This window comes from Protopterus annectens, chromosome 5.part0 (assembly GCF_019279795.1).
Source record: "Protopterus annectens isolate FY-2018-M chromosome 5.part0, PAN1.0, whole genome shotgun sequence".
Lineage (NCBI taxonomy): Eukaryota > Metazoa > Chordata > Ceratodontiformes > Protopteridae > Protopterus > Protopterus annectens.
The window spans coordinates 1,749,353,502-1,749,374,263 of NC_056735.1; the positions used below are offsets into that span (position 1 = coordinate 1,749,353,502).

Consider the following 20,762-nt stretch of genomic DNA (forward strand, 5'->3'; position numbering starts at 1 on the left):
GACATCCTGGGAACATAATCCTGTGTGAGGGAGTCAAGAAATATGTCTAAATGTTCTCTTGGAATGCCAGTTTGAGCAAGAAATCTCTTACCCAAGAGAGAGATTCTTGACATTTTGAAAAATGACTGTAAAAATAAGCAAGTTGTCTAAATATGGAAAAATGTGGGTATCCTGTAGACCGCAATAAAATATGACACTGTGAACACTTGCTGCAGTGGAAAGTCCAAAGGGTAAGGCAGAGAACTGATAATGTGATTCAGATACACAAAACTTTAAGAAAGTTGTAAAGTCTCAATAAATGAGGATGTGATGATAAGAATCTTTTAAGTCCAGTGCTACCAGGAAACTTGAAAGAGAAAGTAAAGGTAACAGGTTGTGAAATTACATCATTTAGAATTTGAACACTATCACAAACAGGTTTAGGAAATAAAGATCTAGACCTGGCTTCCAAACATTTTCTTTCTTTGGCACTAGGAACTTCCTTGAATAAAACCAATTTCTCACCTGGGAAGGAAGAACTGGTTCTATCACTCCTTGGGACAGCATATGATGAAGAAAGGTCTGATCTGCAGGATGAGGAATTACCCCCCCAGAAAGGAGGAATTTGCAGAAAATGCTGGCAAAACTATCATTCCAGAAAAGTAATTTTTTTAGCAGAAAAAAACCACTGTAAAAACCACTTTAAACAATTATGGCTGCTCCACAATGGAAAAATAAACAATTTCTCCACAGAAAACGTGTTTGCTGTTAGTTTACACTACTTTTAAACTGACAAAAAAAGAGTGCTCTGTTTAAAAGAATGTTATAGTCTTGAGACAGTTCATTAAAACGCAATATTCCTAGCTTTAAAATAACTTACTTGAAGAGGAAAGAAGAAAGTGATAAAACTAATATAAATGTAAGAAAAAGGAAGTTTTTCCACAAAGGGAACTTACATGCCTAGGCAAAAGAAAGCAGAAGCTTACTGTCAAGCCTCAAATGCCTCAGAGGAGAGTAGTCTGCAGCAGCAGTGAAGCTCTGAATGGCTTCATGCCCAAACTTGCCTTTTAGTCAGCTCAGCTCGGGCTGCTTGACAGTTTGGGAAGTGCCCTGAAGCTTTAGAAGCTGGCCAGCAGTTATATCCTTGGCCGGACATAACCCATATATAGCTAAGGCTACTGTAGCAGTGATCAGTATGAAGAATATCTACATGATCACCAACATCAAGCTCAAAAGCTGGCCTTGCAATGGATACACATTGAGATCCATCTTTATGTAGAATGATAGCTGTGGATTCTGATAAGAATTTGCTAAAGTCTACACGTGTCTGCAGAGTCATCAAAGGCAAGCAAAAAGGCCAGAGGGGAAGACCAATATCTGGAAGGATAGCTATCCTACTTTGAACATTTCAGACAATTTTCCTTGTAATTTTTTCTCATGACATGTGTCTAGGTAAGAAAATAAATAAAAGCCCTTTATCATCCAGCCGAATAGAATCAGAGGAATTTTTCCACTTTAGAAACTTTAATGCAAATTAAGAAATTGTCAGGGTCTACTAGTGATGTTTCTCCTTTCCTTTGAAAGCCTTGTTGAAAGAATATCATAAGAGCCATGAGACAGACACAGGCAGTTGATATGGACTGTGGATCTTTATTGGTAACTTAATGACCACAGAGGCCTGTCATCTTGCTGGATCAGCCTGATGAAGTACAAGGCAAAAGGTTACTTAATGGTTATGTAAAATAACCATTCCAGGGGTACTAGATGAGGCTGAAGCCTCCTTTATGGTGCACAACCATTTGGGTTCTAGTGATGACTAACAATAGAGTTTTTCCTACAGTCACTTTAAGAAAAAAGCTGTAATGTTCTTGATAAACTAATATCAATCAATCCTGTATGTGCACCCACTTTAACAGCCTCCAGGAATCCATATCACTATACCTATAGTCAGTTACCTAACCCTCTGTAATGCACTCAGACATCAAGCAGAAAACTGTGGGAATCAAACACTGATTCTGAAACAAGCAATCAAAAATTTGGGTAGCTTGACTTTCAATCAAGTTGGTGTCTACCATGGAAATTTATCAGAAGCATTAAAGGGGAACACATTTCATGCTTAGGACAAATATCTGTGATTTATTTTTTTGAACCAAGACTAAGATGAAACTAAAGTAGCTATGTAACTCTGGATGTAAATGAATTCATATCCCAAAAGAGACATGGTTGCTCACATTGTGCTGTACACAGCAAATGTCAGAAATGCCTGCAGGTGTATTAACAATAGAAACATGTGGAGGGTGTTCAGAAATGCTCTGCATTTTCACCAAGCACAAAGTACTGTGACCCTGTGTGGTTACTAGTTGAAAAAAAATAGCTCTGTATCTGCATTTTAAATACACATTTGCTGAGAAACATATTTCAGATTTAGATCTTGCCACATTATGTTTATCTACTTAAACCCAAATCAGAAGAGCAGCACTGTGAGGTATTAAAAGATTTGGAAAGAACTATTTGTTCATGATGCTTTTAAAGCCCAAGGCAATAACCATACTTAGTTTTGGAAAAAAAAATACTTAATTACCTCAGAAATATCCACTGCACTTTCCATTCCTGGTTCTGCATCAATGTAGGCAGCTGGCATTTGAATTTTGTTGAGTACTTTGAAACACGTCTTCAGAGCAAGTGTGAGCTCTGTCAGAGTTAGAGTATCCATGTTTTCTAAAAGGCACTGCACCATGTGGCTCAGCATCTGGGGAAGATACTGACTCTGGATCTCTGAATAAAGCTCCTAGAACAACAGACAGAATGTTAAGAGAGATGAACCAGTTTTATACCAGCACAAATCTTGAGTATATAAAACTATATATATATATATATATATATATATATATATATATATATATGAAAGCACTCGCATATAATCCTACATGTCTACTTTAGTACCTGTCTGGGCATCAAATGTTTGGAACAAACATATGAATTCCAAAGGTTTACTTACCAGTGCTCGATTAGAAGGAGTCAGATCATCTGAGAAATACACAGGGTGCAATAACCCTAAAAGATAAAAAATCTGAATGCATGCATGCTAGAAGGTGTATATACCTGCAGATGTGGCATGCAAACAGAACCATAGGTTATAAACACAAACTGTTTTAGCAAATTAAAGACCAAGTCATACGTGCTAGAGTGCTGTCAGGAAGGAAACAAAAGCAAAGATGGTCAAGTTAATTCTAGGTACTGAACTGACAAATGATTCCATTATTTGGAACCAGAAAGAAAGCACAGCTGTACAGAGCAATAACAGCTTCTGTTCCATGTCCAGTGGTACAAAAATCAAGAAATAAGCATCTCTAATATGTAAATAAGGACTGAAGGAAGAAAAGGCTCACTGAGATAAGGCCTAAGATAAAAAGTTCCCTTAAGAAAGAACTTAACCATTTCATGGAAGCCAAGAAAGTTCCAATGTTGCTAAGAATATTAGAAATGACCACTAGGTAAACTCTAATGGTGGAATAAAGTACAGTTGTTTAAGTCCTACTCACCTGTAACAGTAGATGTTCGAATTTCACACTGTCTCAGTGGCATATGGGTTCTGTGCCTGCACAAACCCAAAGTGGAAGCTTTCCAGAGTTCCCTTTTCTGACTACCTGTGACAGGGGATTGGCTAAGCCCCTCCCATCAGAGGGAGCCTAAACCCTGTCACAGGAAATCAGTTGTGAAGGCTTTTAGTTCTGAGTAGGAAGAACCAAGAGGGACAAGAAATGATAATTGCCTCAAACGAAGCAATTCTTACCCACACAACACCAACACAAATAACTAAGCCAATTCAGACACCATCGAACTATATATAAAATAAGTGGGATGGGGTGGGTGGGTGCTGCCAACTGAGGTAGTGAGAAATTTGAACATCTACTGTTACAGTTAAGTAAGAGTTATGCAACTATACTATGTTCATCATTCACACTGCCTCAGTGGCATATGGGTAGATTCCCACAGCTTACCTTCCCTGGAAGGAGGAATAAGGATACAGGAGCCCCTGGAGAATGGTCAATGCAAAGTCTGCTCTGGAACTCGGGGAAATAATCCAGTTTGTACTGATTTGTAAAGGTATGAGCAGAGGACCAGTCTGTTACCTCTGGAATGCTTCTAGAGTCCACTCCTTTCTAATATGCCAAGAAAAGAGGCTAAAGACTTTGGTGGAATGTGCCTTAACGTTGCCTGGGGTAGATATACCATGGTGGGAGTAACAAAACTTTCAAAAATTCTATCCATCCAAGTTGGAAACTGCTGGTGGAAAGCTTATTTGTCTCTATCTGATTGCCCTGTGGGACTAACTGTGTAAAAGTCTGTCATCCTACTGGTATAAAAGCAATGCACAAGCACGGCTCCCCATGCTTTGTATATAAGCAAACCTTTCCAGTTTAAAATCCTTTATAGGAAATGTTCTCCATAGTCTTCCACTGTTCATAGCTGTTCAAAGAGCTGCCAGTATGTGCAGAGGGCAGTACCACTGCAGATTATCTAACCAGAGCTGCTCAACATTAGGTGACTTTTGCATGAGGTATGGAGAGATTTTGCTAAAATCCAAACTATCCACTGTTAAAATAAAAGAAGTACTTTTTGAGTTTTGTTTTTGCACTTTGCTGATTGTATTTTATCATTTTGCCGATTTTACTATATTTTTCTGCATTTTAAAAAAAGCTGTTCTGCTGCTTTTAGCATAGACTAAATTCAGATCTTCTGAATCTAGACTGTATTGGTACACCTGAGTACTATTCCATCCATCTTACATTAGAAGGGCCCTGCCTGCACCCTTGTAGCAGAAGTGTATAGTCTGAGCCTCATCTGAGTTGAAGATTAATGGAGGAAAGCTCATAGTGTGCTTTCCCATTGGTAGTTTAGCTTAAAAGTGTTTAATTTTACCTATAGTTAAGCCTTGAGTTTGTGTATAGCTGCTCAATGGGGTTCAGTTGTGCCCTGAATAGATGCAAATGCCTTGAACGACCATTTTCTCTTAGGCATCTGTTAGTGAATCCTCCCAAGCTTCCCTGCTGCATTGCGAGAAAAGTACAGTTTTGTACCTACCATAAATGTAGATGTTCGAGTGCCTTCACTGCTGCAGTCATTACACTTGGGTTATCCTGCCATCAGGAGGGCCTGCAGTCGGCCTGAGTTCCAAAGTCTTGGTCCGGCGTCGGTTGCTGTCGCCTCTTCCCTGACGTCAGTGCACCAGGGGTATATAAGAAGCAGCCGACGCCATTTTCTTCAGTTTTTCTTGTCCCAGATGTCAGGTACCCCCAAAAATGGTAGGCAATACATATTGCTAATAAAACATACAAAAAAGGTAAAAATAAAACCTTCAGTAACCAGCAAATACACCACATAGGTAGTATAGGTTAGTCCCAGATAAGAAAGGGGGCTGGCGGGTGGGTAACCTGGACTGCAGCAGTGGAATCACTCGAACATCTACATTTATGGTAGGTACAAAACTGTACTATGTTCATCGTGTTTCACTGCTGCAGTCATTTCACTTGGGTAGAATGCCAAAGCTGAGTTTGGGTGGCTGGCTCTAAAGAGGATTTGGTGTGGCTATGAGGCCCTGCAGCACTGCAGTGGCAAAGCCAGCTCTGGATCTAGAATAAAGAGCAAATGATAATGCTTGGTAAAGGTGTGCACTGAACTCCAAGTTGCAGCTTCCAAGATATCTTTGGTAGGTACTCCTCTAAGGTAGGCAGTAGAAGTGGCAGTTGCCCTGATGGAAGTTGGTCTAATATTACTAGGTACAGGTTTCCCATGTTGTGTGTAGCAGAACCAGATACAGTGTCCTATCCACTTTGAAATGGTCTGCTTTGAAATAGCCTTTCCCTGTGATCCTGCAGCATATGATACAAACAATTGTTCAGATTTTCTGAAAGCTTTTGTTTTGTCCAAGTAGAAGCGCAATTGCCTGTGTATGTCCAAGGAATGTAGAAGTCTCTCCCCTTTATTCCGGGGATTTGGATAAAATGTTGGCAAGTGAATAGTTTGGTTAAGAGCCACACTGGATACCACCTTAGGCATAAAGGTAGGGTTTGTTCTTAAAGAAACCCTGTCTTGGTGGAAAATGATGAAAGGCTTCACTGCCATTAATGCTTGCAGTTCTGAGGTTACTGCCAGAAGCAGAGCAGTTTTCCATGATATATATTTTAACTCTGCTGAATTGGCTGGTTCAAATGGAGGCAAAGTGAGCTTTTCCAAAACGAAATTGAGGTCTCAAGTTGGTGTTGGTGCTCTCCGGGGTGGTCTTATGTTTTTAGCCCCTCTGAGGTACTGCTTTAGCAATGGGTGAGAGAAAATAGGAGGATTTGTGTTGTGATGAGCCGAGATGGCAGCAGCGTGAATCTTAATGGGTGAGAAGGATAGGCCTTTGTCCAGCATCTCAGTCAAGTATTGTAGTATCTGAGGAATGTTAGGGTCCAGAGGATCAAGGTTTTGAGCCTGGTTCCAGGCACAGAATCTCTTCCACTTGTCTGAATAAGATTTCCTGGTGCTAGGCCTCCTGGCCTCCAAAATGACATCCATAACAGCTTTAGAGAGAGTAGTAGTCTGTTTGGCTAATGGATCTGCCATGCAGCCAGGTTTAAGGTTTTGAGCTGACTGTGCAGAATCTGATTATTTTGCTGAGTCAGAAGGTGTGGAATTTGAGGCAAAATCCAAGGTGGGCCTTGAGCTAAGTTCTTTAAGATTGGGTACCAATGCTGGCGTGGAATCAGAATCATCTGTGTTTTTTCTTGTCTGGCTTTTAGGAGTACCCTTGTAAGGAGAGGCAGAGGTGGGAAGGCATAAACATGTAGGCTTTTCCAGCTGAACAAAAGAGCATCCACTTTCCATGCTTGTGTGTGATAAGTCCTTGTGCAGATTTTTTGTAGTTGATAATTCAGTGGTGAGGCAAAACGATCTATGTCCGGGCACCCCCATTTTTGCATTATCATGCTGAAGATTTGTGGATTTAATTTCCACTCATGAGGATCCATGATGTTTCTGCTTAAGTCGTCTGCCAGAGTGTTTTCCTTTCCTGGCAGGAATTGTGCTTGCAGATGAACTTGATAGGTTAGAGCTGTGTTCCACAAGGTCATGGCTTGTCTGCATAGGGGGTAAGAATGAGTGCCCCCTTGTTTGTTTATGTACCACATCACCGTGGTGTTGTCTGTCTTTAATAGTAATTGTCCTAGATGCAGAAGATCCTTGAAAGCTGTAAGGGCATTTTGTACAGCCAACATCTATTTTTGATTGATGTGAAGATGCATTTGGTCTGTGGTCCATGTGCCCCGAATACATTTTCCTTCCATGTGTGCTCCCCAGGCGTAATCCGAGGCGTCTGTTGTTAAAGTCTGCCTGGCTGTGGGAAGAGTGAAAGGCTGACCCTTGTTGAGGTGACATGCCTGTGCCCACCATCAAAACTCCTGTTGTAGGTAGGGAATTAGTGGTATTACTGTCTCCAAGCTGTGAGAATGTTGAGACCAAACACTTTTTAGGTACCATTGTAATTTCCTCATATGCAGTCTTGCATATGGAATTAGTAGTATGCAGGATGCCATGAATCCCAAGGCCTGCAGAATTTTTCTTGCAGGGAGTTGGGACTTTGTTGCCATCAATTGAAAATACTGAGTCAGTTGTCCTTGTTTGTCTGGCATGAGATAAGCCATCTGGGCCGTTGTATTTAAGCTGGCACCCAGGAATATTATCTCTTGTGAGGGTACTAGTTTTGATTTCTTTTCGTTTACTGTGTACCCTAGGCAACTTAACAATCTTTTTATGAACGCCAGATGCTGTAGAAGAATGTCCTTGCTCTCTGCTTGAATCAGGCAGTCATCCAGATATGGATATATTTGAATTCCTTTTTGTCTGCAAAATGCAATTACTGGTGCCAGGCACTTGGTAAAGACCCTGGGTGCAGTAGATAAGCCAAAGGGTAGTGCAGAGAATTGGTAGTGCATTGAACCAGCTATGAATCTGAGGTATCTTCTGCAATTTTGCCTGATAAGGACATGCAGGTATGCCTCTCTGAGGTCCAAAGTAACAAGCCAAGCTTTCTTGCCCAACATGGGAAGGAGCTGTTGTAGTGTCAGCATTTTGAATTTCGGAACATCCAGGTAAGTATTTAGAATGGAAAGGTCCAGAATGGGTCTCCAGGCTTTGTCCTTTCTGGGTACCAGGAAGAGTCTTGAGTAAAATCCTTGTCCTTTTTCCTGCTGTGGTACTTGTTGAATAGCTCTCATGTCCATGAGAGCTGTAATTTGTTTTTGTGCCTCTGCCCATTGATTTTGTGGCAGGTCTGGCATTCTTTTAGCCTTGGAAAAGTGTGAAAGTGGAACCTGTAACCTTGAGACACAATATTCAGCACCCATTTGTCTTGGGTGATTGTTTGCCAGTTTTAAGAAAAAAGTGTTAGTTTCCCCCCTAATGCCAAAAGGGAAGAATTTGGCATTGGAAGGGGGAAGTCATTGGGACCGTTTCCTGTAAGGTTGTGACTTGTCCTCACCTCCTTTTGGGTTTGAAGCACCCCACTGTCATGGTCTTTAAGATCCTTGTGGCTGAGATATGCCTCTTAGGTGTCTGTATCTGCCTCTTTGTGGCCAGTCTGACACTGGAAAGGACCAATTCTTTGTAGGCCAATTTCTGCTAAATCGTGGTGGCTGCACCTGTAAGAAATCCTTCACTGTTTGCATAGATTTTGCCTTATCCTCCATTTTCTTTAATACCTCTTCTGCCTTAATACCAAATAAATTATCTTGCTGCAAAGGAGCATCCAATAATTTTGCCTTAACATGATCTGGTAAACTTTGTTCTTTTAACCAAGCATGCCTTCGAATCACAGATCCTGTAACTGCTGCTCTACAAGAAGCTGTTAATGAATCAAAACCACATTGCAAAGTATGCTTTCCCACTTGTTCAGCTGCATGCAATAAATCCTGCATTTCCTTATAGTCAGGTTGTTCTGCATTTGTACTCATTTTCTGTTTTAATTGAGACAGTAAGTATTGTTGATATTTAAGCATGTGAAACTGGCAATTTAGAGCCCTCACTGCTAAAGTTGCAGAGGTGTAAACTTTCTTTCCCCATCTGTCTAATGCTCTAGAGTCCCTATCCGAGGGAACTGGATTCTTAGCCGTGGAAGCCTTAACCCCTTTGGGACCCTGGGAAATAGTTTCTGGGTCAGCAACAGGGTTTTTATAAAGAAATTTGTAAGAGTCGGGGACTCTGTAGTGTTTGTCTGGCTTGACTGGAGCTGGGGGTAAAGAATCAGGATTTAAACTAGATTCAGAGAACACATCATCCACAATGTCCAACACTGGTGGAATAGCAAGGGGCCTGTGCTGAGGCAGTAAAAGAAAGTCTCTGAGCCTTTTCTTGGAGTCTGAGTAATCCTGGCCCTCCCAATGGAAATGCTCCCTCATGGTATGCAAAGTTTCCCCAAAAGAATAATCCTCAGGAGGAGAAGCTGAATTCAGCATCAGAATCCTCATAGGGGGGTAAAGAATATCCCTGGTCTGAAGAGGAATCAGAATATATTGAAACCTGATCAGAGGAATCATAATCTGTATCCTGCCTAGGCCTTTTATCAGGAGGGGGATGGGAAGCCCTGATCAGAGTTATCAAGCCTTCGGCAATCTTGAGCATCTGTTTTTTAGGCACGGAGGCCTGTCCAGGTGAATGCTGTACTTGCTTCTTTGTCTTTAATGCAGTTTTAGTCTTGGCTGTAGTTGCAATGGTAAGTTGAGTAGGCCTGAAAACACCCTCAGAAGCCGATGCCTGCTCAGCAGCTCTGGACCCATCTGAAAGGTTAATCTCTGTTGGCCCAACACCTTGAGCATCCAGAGGCTCCTCCACGTGGGAGTCGGTCACGGCCTGTGGTTCTGAGGTAGCGGGTGTCAGGGGCTGCGAAAGCGCCTCACTGAAAACCGGCGACTGGCCTAGAAGAGGCTTCGTCGTCAGTTTTGGACCTCGGATGCCTTTCCTTATCTTTATCTTTGCGTTTTTTGTGCATTCCGGATGTTGGTTGTTCCGACAGCATTGTATAATTAAACCTTCGCCCAAAGTAATGGCGAGCAAAATCAAACCGACGTTTAATAGTGGGCCTAGGCATGGAATACAGTAAGAATTAAAATCCTTATGAGGTATTTGCTTCCCACAAGAAATACAATTATTAACTTTTACTGACATCGGTCTGAGGCAAGAAAAAGTTTCCCCAACGGGGTACTTAGCTTTACTGAAGACTTCGGTTCTGAAATCGAATCTGAAATCTCAGGAGTCGGCTGACCGGCACTTGCGAACTGCTTTTGCTTTGGGCACCGCGCGGCAAGAAAGACTGAAGAAAATGGTGTCCGCTGCTTCTTATATACCCCTGGTGCACTGACGTCAGGGAAGAGGTGACAGCAACCGACGCCGGACCAAGACTTTGGAACTCAGGCCGACTGCGGGCCCGCCTGATGGCAGGATAACCCAAGTGTAATGACTGCAGCAGTGAAACACGATAAACATCTCAGTTGTACACTGATAAGTGTGGCCATAATTTTCACCCCTAGCCTTCAATAGAATAAAGCTTCTTTGTTAATTCTACAGCAAAATCTGGTCTAAGTAGCACACTCCCAGACAGTAGTTATGGTAAAAACCTCCCATAATGGATGGTCAGTTTCCAACCATTTCTCTGGCAAACCTGACCAACATAAGCATTCTGAGGCAATGTAGTAATTGTCTCATGTATACTGACAACCACTTACTCCTAAAACAAACCAAATATGTGAGACTATATGAATTTGGAATCAATTCTTTCACGTAACAAGCTGGACATCAAACAGGTTGTCAGCAGACACGTATCACCTCTCATTGAGATCCTCTAATTAAAGAAATTAAATCTTCTGCCAAAGTTAGCATTTGAGAACTAGAAGAGGGCCTGGATGTGGGTGGTTTAACAGGCACTGTTTTAGTAGTCTTGGCTGCTTTAGCCCTGGCGAAGGCCTTAATGGACATGGCTGCTGGAGGCCTAGCAGCACCACGTGCTGGGGTAGAAACATCCAAGGGGATGGTGTCTGATAAGTCAACCACCGTAGTGGGTAAAATTTGTGAAGTCGTTTCAAGAGTTGTAGCAGGGGCCTCGGTTGTAGGAATAGGTTCAGCTGTACTTTGTTCAGTTTTCTCGGTTTCGGACGAAACCGAGACACTCATGATTTGCTTGACCATGGTTTCGACGAAACCGCGGACCGCTGAGTGTCGGTCTTTATCTTTGTGTTTTTGCTAGATTGGGTAGTCAGAGGATCCGGCGGCATAATGCGCAAAATCAGAACCGAAAAACTGTTCTGGAAACTCCGACCGCCGCCTAAGCGTTCGTCGGTTGAAAGAAGCACAGGCCGAACAGGCTGCTACGTCGTGGGCTGGGCCTAAACAAGGCAGACAGTAAGAGTGGAAATCTTTATGAGGTATTTGTTTCCCACAGTTTAAACAATTGTTAACTTTTTCTGACATCGGCTGAGGCAAGAAAGAGTCCCCAACGGGTACTTAGCTTTAGAAGTCTTGAAGTAGTATTCGGTAGAAGTAATCTCTGGATCCGACCGACCGGCACTTGCGAACAGCTTCTGCTTCGGGCGCCACGCGGCAAGAAAGACTGGGGAAAATGGCGTCGGCTGATGCCTTTATACCCGAAGACCAACAGTGATGACGTCGGGTGGAGTGCGACATCAGCCGAAGCCGGACCCGGACTTTGGAATCCGGCCGACTGAAGGGCTGCCTGACGACAGGACAACCCACATGTTATGACTGCAGACGCATCCATGAAGGACATCAAGGTCACAACACATGAACCCAGATATGTGTCGGTACTCAATAGAAGCCTGTCAAAAGATCAGAGACCTCCCAAGTGCAATCCATTTGCACACACTGAAAAGCAAATATAATCCACTACACATAAGACACACACCAGTGTCTCAGCAAGTAAGTCCATTAGGCAAAACACCTAAAAAAAAAATGTGCTGGTCATAGGCGACTCTGTAGTGAGACACACAAATGTCCCACTCACAAGGGTGGACAAGGAGAAGGCCAACGTCCTCTGCCTGTCAGGTGCTGGGATCCATCAAATCATGCATGCACTCAAGTCACTCAACAACAATTACCTTTATGACTATGTCACAGTACACGTTGGGATGAATGACTTGAGACATGTCTCTCTGAACTCTATGAACAGACACATGACTGAGCTCTCAGACTGTGTGTCCCAGGCAGGTGTGTCCATAGCCCTAAGCAGCTTTCTACCTTCACCCAGGATTATGCCACAATATAGACAACAAATGATCGACTTCAACAACTGGGTTAGCTTCTGGTGTCAATCCAGGGGGATCCAGTATATGTCAGCTTGGGAAGACATGGTTGACAGACCATGCTGCTTTGCCAAAGATGGTCTTCACCTGTCTTCTCTAGGCTTTCAGATACTGGCAAAGGTGCTTGCTTCCCCCATAGTGCTTTTTGTAAAAAAATCCACTTGAGACAAACTCAAGGTTATGCTGCTTAGTGCTAGGAGCCTAAACAGGAAACTGCACTCCCTGGAAGCCCTCCTCACCTTGGAAGTTACTAAAGTCTGTGCAGTTCACTGACAAATGGTTTAAGGCCAGAGAAAGCAACCCGGCCTTACAAAGTTACAATGCCTTCCACACATTCAGAATCCAAAACGAGCATGAAAGAACCAAAGGCGGAGGGTCTATCAGTCTTCATTAAAGTCACATACACCTAGAGACTGGTTAAACAGTATGACTCTCTTGAGGTACTCCAGGTTCAACTAACTATAGATAAAACACCCTACCACATCATCGCTAGCTATAGGTCCCCAACCATGAATCAAGAGAAGCACAGTGGCTACCTGGACTTACTAAAGTAACTCATTATACAGCCAAACACTGGTCATGGGAGATTTCAACTATCCTTCCATTGATTGGGCGACAAACACGAGCACAAACATGCTCGCTCTGAGGTTCCTGGACTTTCTCTATATAAATACCCTGGAACAGCTAGTCTGCACCCCCACAAAGGGCTCAAATGTCCTGGACTTAATGCTCACCAACATGGGGGGGGGGGGTTCACTGCACTACCTCCTGTGTGTAGCTCTCCCTAGTAAGGTCAGACCATAAATATTTGTTTGAAGGAACAAAATGCTGAAAATTTTCTCCAAAGAAAACTACAGCCTACTAGGTTATGGTATAAAAAGTTTCAAACCACCTGTTAACACAGCCAACAATGACTCCTATTCAGAGGAATACACAAATGCCCTGTATAACACCTAAACAACTATATAGACTCTGCTGTATCTGAAAGGATCAAAACTATGTCCTCCTAGAAAAACAGACCACCCTGGTGGACCTCAAGTATATATAGGTTCTACAACAAAAGGAAGAAACTGATATCTATGAAGAAGAGGGAACTTACTCAGCAGAAGAAGAATACTCTCCACAGCTTGAACAAGCAAACCAATTATCTTGTAAAGTCCTCTAAAGCTACTTAAAAAGCTAAATTAGCATCCCTAGCTAAGGATAATCATAAGGCATTATTTAGCTGCATCCGAAATCTAAAAGGGAACACCCAACCATGTGCTGAACGTACAGTGGAAAGTACCACTCATACTGAACCTGAGGAAATTGCCAACCTGCTGTCCGAAAGATATGGGGCAGACTTCACCCCCCCCCCCGTTCCCACCAGTCATACCTCAAAGCATATCCGACACCAGTCCTCCACATAGTATCTCCAAAGAGCACGTCATTACTGTGCTCTCCAAGGCCAAAAATACAGCCTCTATGAGACCAGATAACATTCCTGGTTGCTTACTAAACAATCTAAAACAAGACCTAGCAGAATCCCTTGGCACTCTCTTTAGCCTCAGCCTGAGCACTGGCTTTCTTCTAGCAGAATGAAGAACAGCAACAGTAATCCCCTTGCACAAAGGGGTTCCATCAACCAACCCTGGGAACTAAAGACCCATAAGCTTAACCAGCCTTATATGCAACGGCATGTAAAGAATCATCATGAACCTTATCAACAAGGATATAGGTGACCTTCAAACTCTTGACTGGCCCCAGTTTGGCTTAGTTAAGGGTAGATCATGCCTACTAAACCTGGTGGACTTCTTCAAGAATGTCACCAAAGTCCCGGATGAAGGCAAAACATTGCATATCACCCATCTTGACTTAGCTAAAGCTTTTGACACAATCTCTCAACTCCGGTATCACTGAGAAACTCTCCCAGCTGGGGATTATATATTAAATTATTTACTGATTTATAAAAAAATCAGTGTATACCAAGATTACATATTCCCCGTTCCAAAGGAGGAATGGGCCTCCTTGAAATTGATTACATGTATAGAGCTGCAATCGTGGGACTCTACATATACCTGATGACCTCACAAGACCCAAACGTAGTGAAAGTTTTGAAACATGAGGACACTAATCTAAGATAACTTCTCTGTTTAATCTAGCAGAAGCATATCGGCGTCAAGCAGGAATGGAAATCAAACCAGAAGTAGATAAAAATCAGGCAGCAACTGAATGTGCCAAAAAACAAAATAAAGAATATAAGGTGAAGGCAAAAGATGTGGAAAATGCATAAATATAGTTGCAAGTATAGAAAACTTCTGGAAGAACCTCATGTTGATCAAGAACGAATGCAGGAATGGTTAAGGAGAGACAAATTCAATTCAAAAGATTAAAGGTTAATACTGGCGGCCCGAGATAGTGGGCTGCATAAACACTGGTTTACAAAGTCCATTGAACATGTGGGAGAAACAGACAAATGCAGGTTTTGTAAATCCGAATTGGAAACAGTTGCACACCTCGTTGCTGGTTGTGACATACTAATGGCAGAAGGACTGTATACTGAAAGGCATAATAATGTGGCAAGATTGTTGCACTGGGTATTGTGCAAACATTATGGTACTGAAGTGGCTGAAAAAAGTACAGTTTTGTACCTACCATAAATGTAGATGTTCGAGTGCTAATACAGCTGCAGTCATAACAGATGGGTTCTCCTGCCGTCAGGCGGGTCCTCGGTCGGCCGAATTCCAAAGTCTAGGTCCGGCGTCGGTTGTCGTCACTTCTTCCCTGACGTCAGTGCGACGACAGGGATATAAAAGAACCAGCCGACGCCGTTTTCTTCAGTTTTTCTTGCCCCAGATGTCAGGTGCCCCCAGAAGGAAGGCAATACATAAATTTGTGTAATAAAGCAATGCCATATAATCAAAATACAGTAGTTGCAAGAAAATACACCATAAATGAATACCCCAATCAGGTTGTATGAGGAAGTGTTAGCCAAAAGGCCTGTCCCAAGAGGGGAAGGAGGGAGGGAAACCTGGACTGCAGCTGTATTAGCACTCTAACATCTACATTTATGGTAGGTACAAAACTGTGAATCAAAAAACCAAAGCGAGCAGGAAATACGTGACAAAAGACAATTTAATATTGTTAGCACTTTCGGAAATAGACTGTGCTTTTCCTTCTTCAGACATAAAACACTCACATTCAAATGTTTTTAAAAGAAAAAAACTAGTGTCAATTAATTAATTACCTGAAGTATGTATTGCGCTTGTTGCCAAGTTTGTAAAGCTTTCTATATCGGTAAGACTGAAAGGAAACTAAGGCAACGTATTTATGAACATCTGTATGCTATAAGCATATTGTTGATTTCCCAGACCACTCTTTTAAGTTTTCAGTATTAAAGCACATAAGCGTAGATGTGAGAGGTGGCCCTTGGCAAATCAATTTGGAAATTGAAGAATTAAGATGGCAAATTTCCACTGCAGCGTATTTGCCCCCAGGTTTGAATGAAACAGTTTCAATTAAATGTTTTTTTAAAGCTTTTGTCTTTAAAAAGATGAATTTAGAAAAGTGGAATTATTCTTATTGATAGTTTCCCTTTATTATTGGTACACACACATTGTGTCTTTTTGAACATTCATTTTAGACTTTTTAGTAATAATCTTATTAATTATAAATTAATTGTTATTTTAGATTTGTATTTAAAATGTATGTATGTAGGCTGCTATGAATCTCTGTAAATTAAGGGTTGCTCAGCTGGATTTTATGCAACTGTTTTTGGTTGCAACTTTTTGGAAGTGGTTAAGTAATAGAGTATTTCACTTTAAATCTTGATTTTTTACTTCAGGTAATTAATTAATTTACACTAGTTTTTTTCTTTTAAAAACATTTGAATGTGAGTGTTTTATGTCTGAAGAAGGAAAAGCACAGTCTATTTCCGAAAGCGCTAACAATATTAAATTGTCTTTTGTCACGTATTTCCTGCTCGCTTTGGTTTTTTGATTCCAAGTTTGTCTTTTTGCCCTTCGTGTTTGTTAGGTACAAAACTGTACTATGTTCATCGTGCATACAGCTGCAGTCATAACAGATGGGTAGAATCCCAAAGCTAAGAAAGGGGTGGTAGGCACTAGGTGGAACTAGGAGGAGCCAGGATGCCCTGCAAGACTGCAGTGGCAAAGCCTGCTCTAGTTTTGGAGTATAATAGTAGGTGGTAGTGCTTGGAGAAGGTATGCACAGAACTCCAAGTGGCTGCTTCCAAAATATCTTTGGTAGGAACTCCTCTGAGGAAAGCTGCAGAGGTAGCTGTGGCCCTTGTGGAGTGAGATCTGATGCCTGCAGGTACAGTTTTACCATGAAAAGAGTAACAAAAGCATATGCAGTGAGCTATCCATTTTGCAATTGTCTGTTTGGAAATTGGCTTCCCTTGAGCTCCTATAGCATAGGACACAAAGAGCTGTTCTGATTTTCTGAAAGGCTTTGTTCTGTCCAAATAATAACGCAGCTGTCTGAGGATGTCCAAGGAATGTAGTAGTCTCTCCCCTTTGTTTTGAGGATTAGGGTAAAAGGTAGGTAAGTGTATAGCCTGATTCAAAGCTACCCTGGATACCACCTTTGGCATAAAGGACGGGTTGGTTCGTAAGGAAACTCTGTCCTGATGGAAGATGATAAAAGGCTGCACAGCCATGAGGGCTTGTAGTTCCGATACCCTATGAGCTGAGGTGATAGCCAGAAGGAAAGCTGTTTTCCAGGACAAATATTGCAAATCTGTTGAGGCAGCTGGCTCAAAAGGAGGCAAGGTCAGCTTTTCTACAATGAAATTGAGGTCCCAAGCAGGTATTGGTTGTTTCCTTGGGGGTTTATATTTTTAGCCCCTCTGAGGAACTGTCTTAAGAGAGGGTGAGAGAATAAAGGTGGATCAGTGTTGTATTCTGCAGAAATGGCTGAGGCATGGATTTTGATGGAGGAGAATGAAAGTCCACTGCTTAGCAGCTCAGCTAGATACTGTAATATTTGAGGTAAATTCAGTTTTCCAGGATTCTGGCCCTTTTTCCTCATTCCAGGCACAAAACCGTTTCCATTTTGCGGAGTAAGCTTTTCTAGTAGACGGCCTTCTGGCCTCCAAAATGACATCCTGCACCTCCTTGGAGAGTAGGGTCTGTTGTGATGTTAAGGAATCTTCCATGCGGCCAGATTGAGTGTTTTCAGCTGACTGTGAAGAGTTTTGAAGCTGTGCGGAGTCAGAAGAAGAGGCATTAGAGGTAGGGTCCATGGAGGGGAATGCGTCAGGCTCCTCAGAAGTGGGTACCAGTAATGTCTTGGCCAGTCTGGAGCAATGAGAATCATCTTTGGTCTGTCTGCTCTGGTTTTTAATAGAACTTTGGACAGCAGAGGAAGAGGTGGAAAGGCATAAACTGTCATTGTTGTCCAACTGAAAGAGAGAGCGTCCACTCTCCAGGCCTTTGGATGAAAAGTCCTTGAGCAGAATTTTGTCAATTGGTGATTTTTGTGGGAGGCAAAGAGATCTATGTCTGGCCTTCCCCATGCTTGAATTATCTCTGTAAAAACTTGAGGATGCAACTTCCATTCGTGTGGATCTGTCATATTTCTGCTTAGGTTGTCTGCCAGCGTGTTTTCCTTGCCTGGCAAGTACTGTGCTTGAAGCTCGATTTGTAATTCCAGAGCCATGTTCCAAAGTGACATGGCCAGCCTGCATAGGGGGTATGAATGGGTTCCTCCCTGTTTGTTTATGTACCACATTACTGTGGTGTTGTCTGTCCTTATCAATAGTTGACCTGGATGCAGAAGGTCTTTGAAAGCTATAATAGCATTTATTACTGCTAGCATTTCCTTTTGATTGATGTGAAGGTGCTTTTCTTTTTGGGACCATTTGCCCTGACTGCACCGATCTGTCATGTGCGCCCCCCAGGCGTAGTCCGAGGCGTCTGTTGTGATGACTTGATTTGCTTGAGGCTTGCAGAATGGGAGACCTGTGTTTGTTTGGCATGCTTGAGCCCACCACAGAAATTCCTTTTGAAGACATGGAATTAGTGGTATTATTGTTTCCAAACTGTGGCTGTGTTGAGACCATAGGTTTTTCAGGTACCATTGAAGTTTTCTCATATGCAGCTTTGCACATGGGATTAGTAAGATGCAAGATGCCATGAATCCCAGAGCCTGCAGGATTTTCCTTGCAGTCAGCCTGGTGAAATTTGCTAGTGTTCTGAAGTATTGAGTTAGTTGCCCTGCTTCTCTGGCGTGAGGTAGGCCATCTGGGTGTTTGTGTCCAAGTTGGCACCCAGGAAAATTATTTTCTGAGAGGGTATTAGCCTTGATTTCTTTTTGTTGACTGTGTATCCCAGAGAATTCAACAACATTATTACAAAAGCCAGATGTTTCAGAAGTATGTGCTTGCTGTCCGCTTGGATCAGGCAGTCGTCCAAATATGGCTATATTTGTATCCCTTGAAGTCTGCAGTAGGCAATTACTGATGCCAGGCATTTCGTGAATACTCTGGGTGCAGTAGATAAGCCAAAGGGCAATGTAGAGAATTGATAATGGGTTGAACCTGCAAGAAATCTGAGGTATCTTCTGCAATTTTGTCTGATTGGGACATACAGGTATGCCTCCTTGAGGTCCAATGTTACCAGCCAAGACTCCTTGCCCAGCATGGGAAGAAGCTGCTGTAATGTGAGCATCTTGAATTTTGGTACGAGTAAAAATGTGTTTAGGATGGATAGGTCCAAAATAGGTCTCCAATCTTTTCCCTTCCTTGGTACCAGGAATAGTCTGGAATAAAAACCTTGACCTTGTTCGTGAGTAGGTACCTCTTGAATAGCTTTCATGTCCATGAGATGTGAAATTTGTCTTTGTGCCTCTGCCCTTTGATTGTGTGGCAGGTTTGGCATGCCTCTCATTTTTGGAAGGGTGTGAAAATGGAATCTGTAGCCTCTGTTTATAATGTCCAGGATCCATTTGTCTTTTGTGACAATATGCCAATTTTTTGAAAATAATGCCAGTTTTCCGCCTAAGGGTGCTGCCATTTGAGCCTTGCTTGGCATGCAAAGGGGAAAGTCATTGGGCTTGCTTTCTGAATGGCTGCGAACTATCCTCACCACCTCTTTGTGTAGGAGCTTGCCATTGTCTGCCTCTAAATGATCCTTGAGATTGCCCTCTGCCCCTCGGGCGCCTGTATCTACCTTTTTGGGTCTGTCCGTGGCTGGAAAGGACCAATTTTTGGAAGGCCAATTTCTACTGAAACGTGGAGGTTGTACCTGTAGAAAATCTTTCACTGTTTGCATTGATTTAGCCTTTTCCTCCATTTTCTTTAATACCTCCTCAGCTTTAACACCAAATAATACATCCTTTTGTAGAGGGGCATCTAGTAATTTAGCTTTGACATGATCTGGTAAGGTTTGATCCTTGAGCCAGGCATGTCTACGTATGACTGATTCTGTAACAGCAGCTCTACACGAGGCCTCTAGAGCATCAAAACCACATTGCAAGGTATGTTTACCCACTTGTTCTGCACTATGCATCAAATCCTGCAACTCCTTCAAGTCTGGTTGTTCAGGTTGTGACATTTTACTTCTCAACTGTGATAACAGAAACTGTTGGTACTTTAGCATATGGAACTGGCAGTTTAATGCCCTCATGGTTAAGGTGGCCGAGGTGTATACCTTTTTTCCCCACCTTTCTAAGGATCTGGAATCTCTCTCAGAAGGTAATGGATTTTTAGCAGTGGAGGCCTTAATTCCCTTGGGGCCCTGTGAGATAGTTTCTGGGTCAGCCGCATGGCTTTTGTATAAAAATTGGTGTGAGTCAGGAACCCGGTAGTACCTGTCAGGCTTGACTGGGGCTGGAGGTAAAGAATCCGGTTTAAGGCAGGCCTCCGAGTACACATCATCTAGTATGTCTAAGACAGGAGGTATAGCCAGAGGCCTGTGCTGAGGTAGCAAGAGAAAATCCCTAAGCCTTTTCTTGGAATCTGAGTACTCTTGGCCTTCCCAGTGGAAGTGTTCCCTTAAGGTATGCAAGGTTTCCCCAAATGAGTAATTCTCTGGGGGGGAGACAGAGGGAATGGACTCCTCTGCATCAGAATCTTCAAAAGAGGAGTAAGAATGTTCCTGTTCATCCGAGTGCTCTGAAATAATGGAGGCCTGGTCAGAGGAGGGGGATTCTTCCTCCACTCTGGGCCTTTCGTCCGGGGGGGGGGTTTGAGAACCCCTGATAAGGGTAATTAAATCCTCAGCCATTTTAAGCATCTGTTTTTTAGGCATGGGGCCTGGAGAAGGGCCCTGTGTAGCTTGTCTCTTAGAATGCATGGCTGCTTTAGACTTAGTGAAAGCCTTGATGGAAAAAGAAGAGGAAGGTCTAAAGACACCTTGAGAGGAGGCAGACCTGTCTACATTTTGAGATTCACCACCAAGAGTGGCTTCGGTATCTGTAGTCGGGGTGTGG

General features: G+C 42.5%; 1 protein-coding gene across 1 annotated transcript in view; it reads right to left on the reverse strand.

Moving 5' to 3' along the window:
- DOP1B (DOP1 leucine zipper like protein B) overlaps window positions 1-20,762 on the reverse strand; it is a 2,336,114-nt gene that overhangs the window by 1,291,798 nt on the left and 1,023,554 nt on the right. The window contains exon 13 of the mRNA XM_044071549.1: window positions 2,561-2,767. Within this exon, the coding sequence (XP_043927484.1) occupies window positions 2,561-2,767 (207 nt within the window). The remainder of the gene's footprint in view (window positions 1-2,560; window positions 2,768-20,762) is intronic.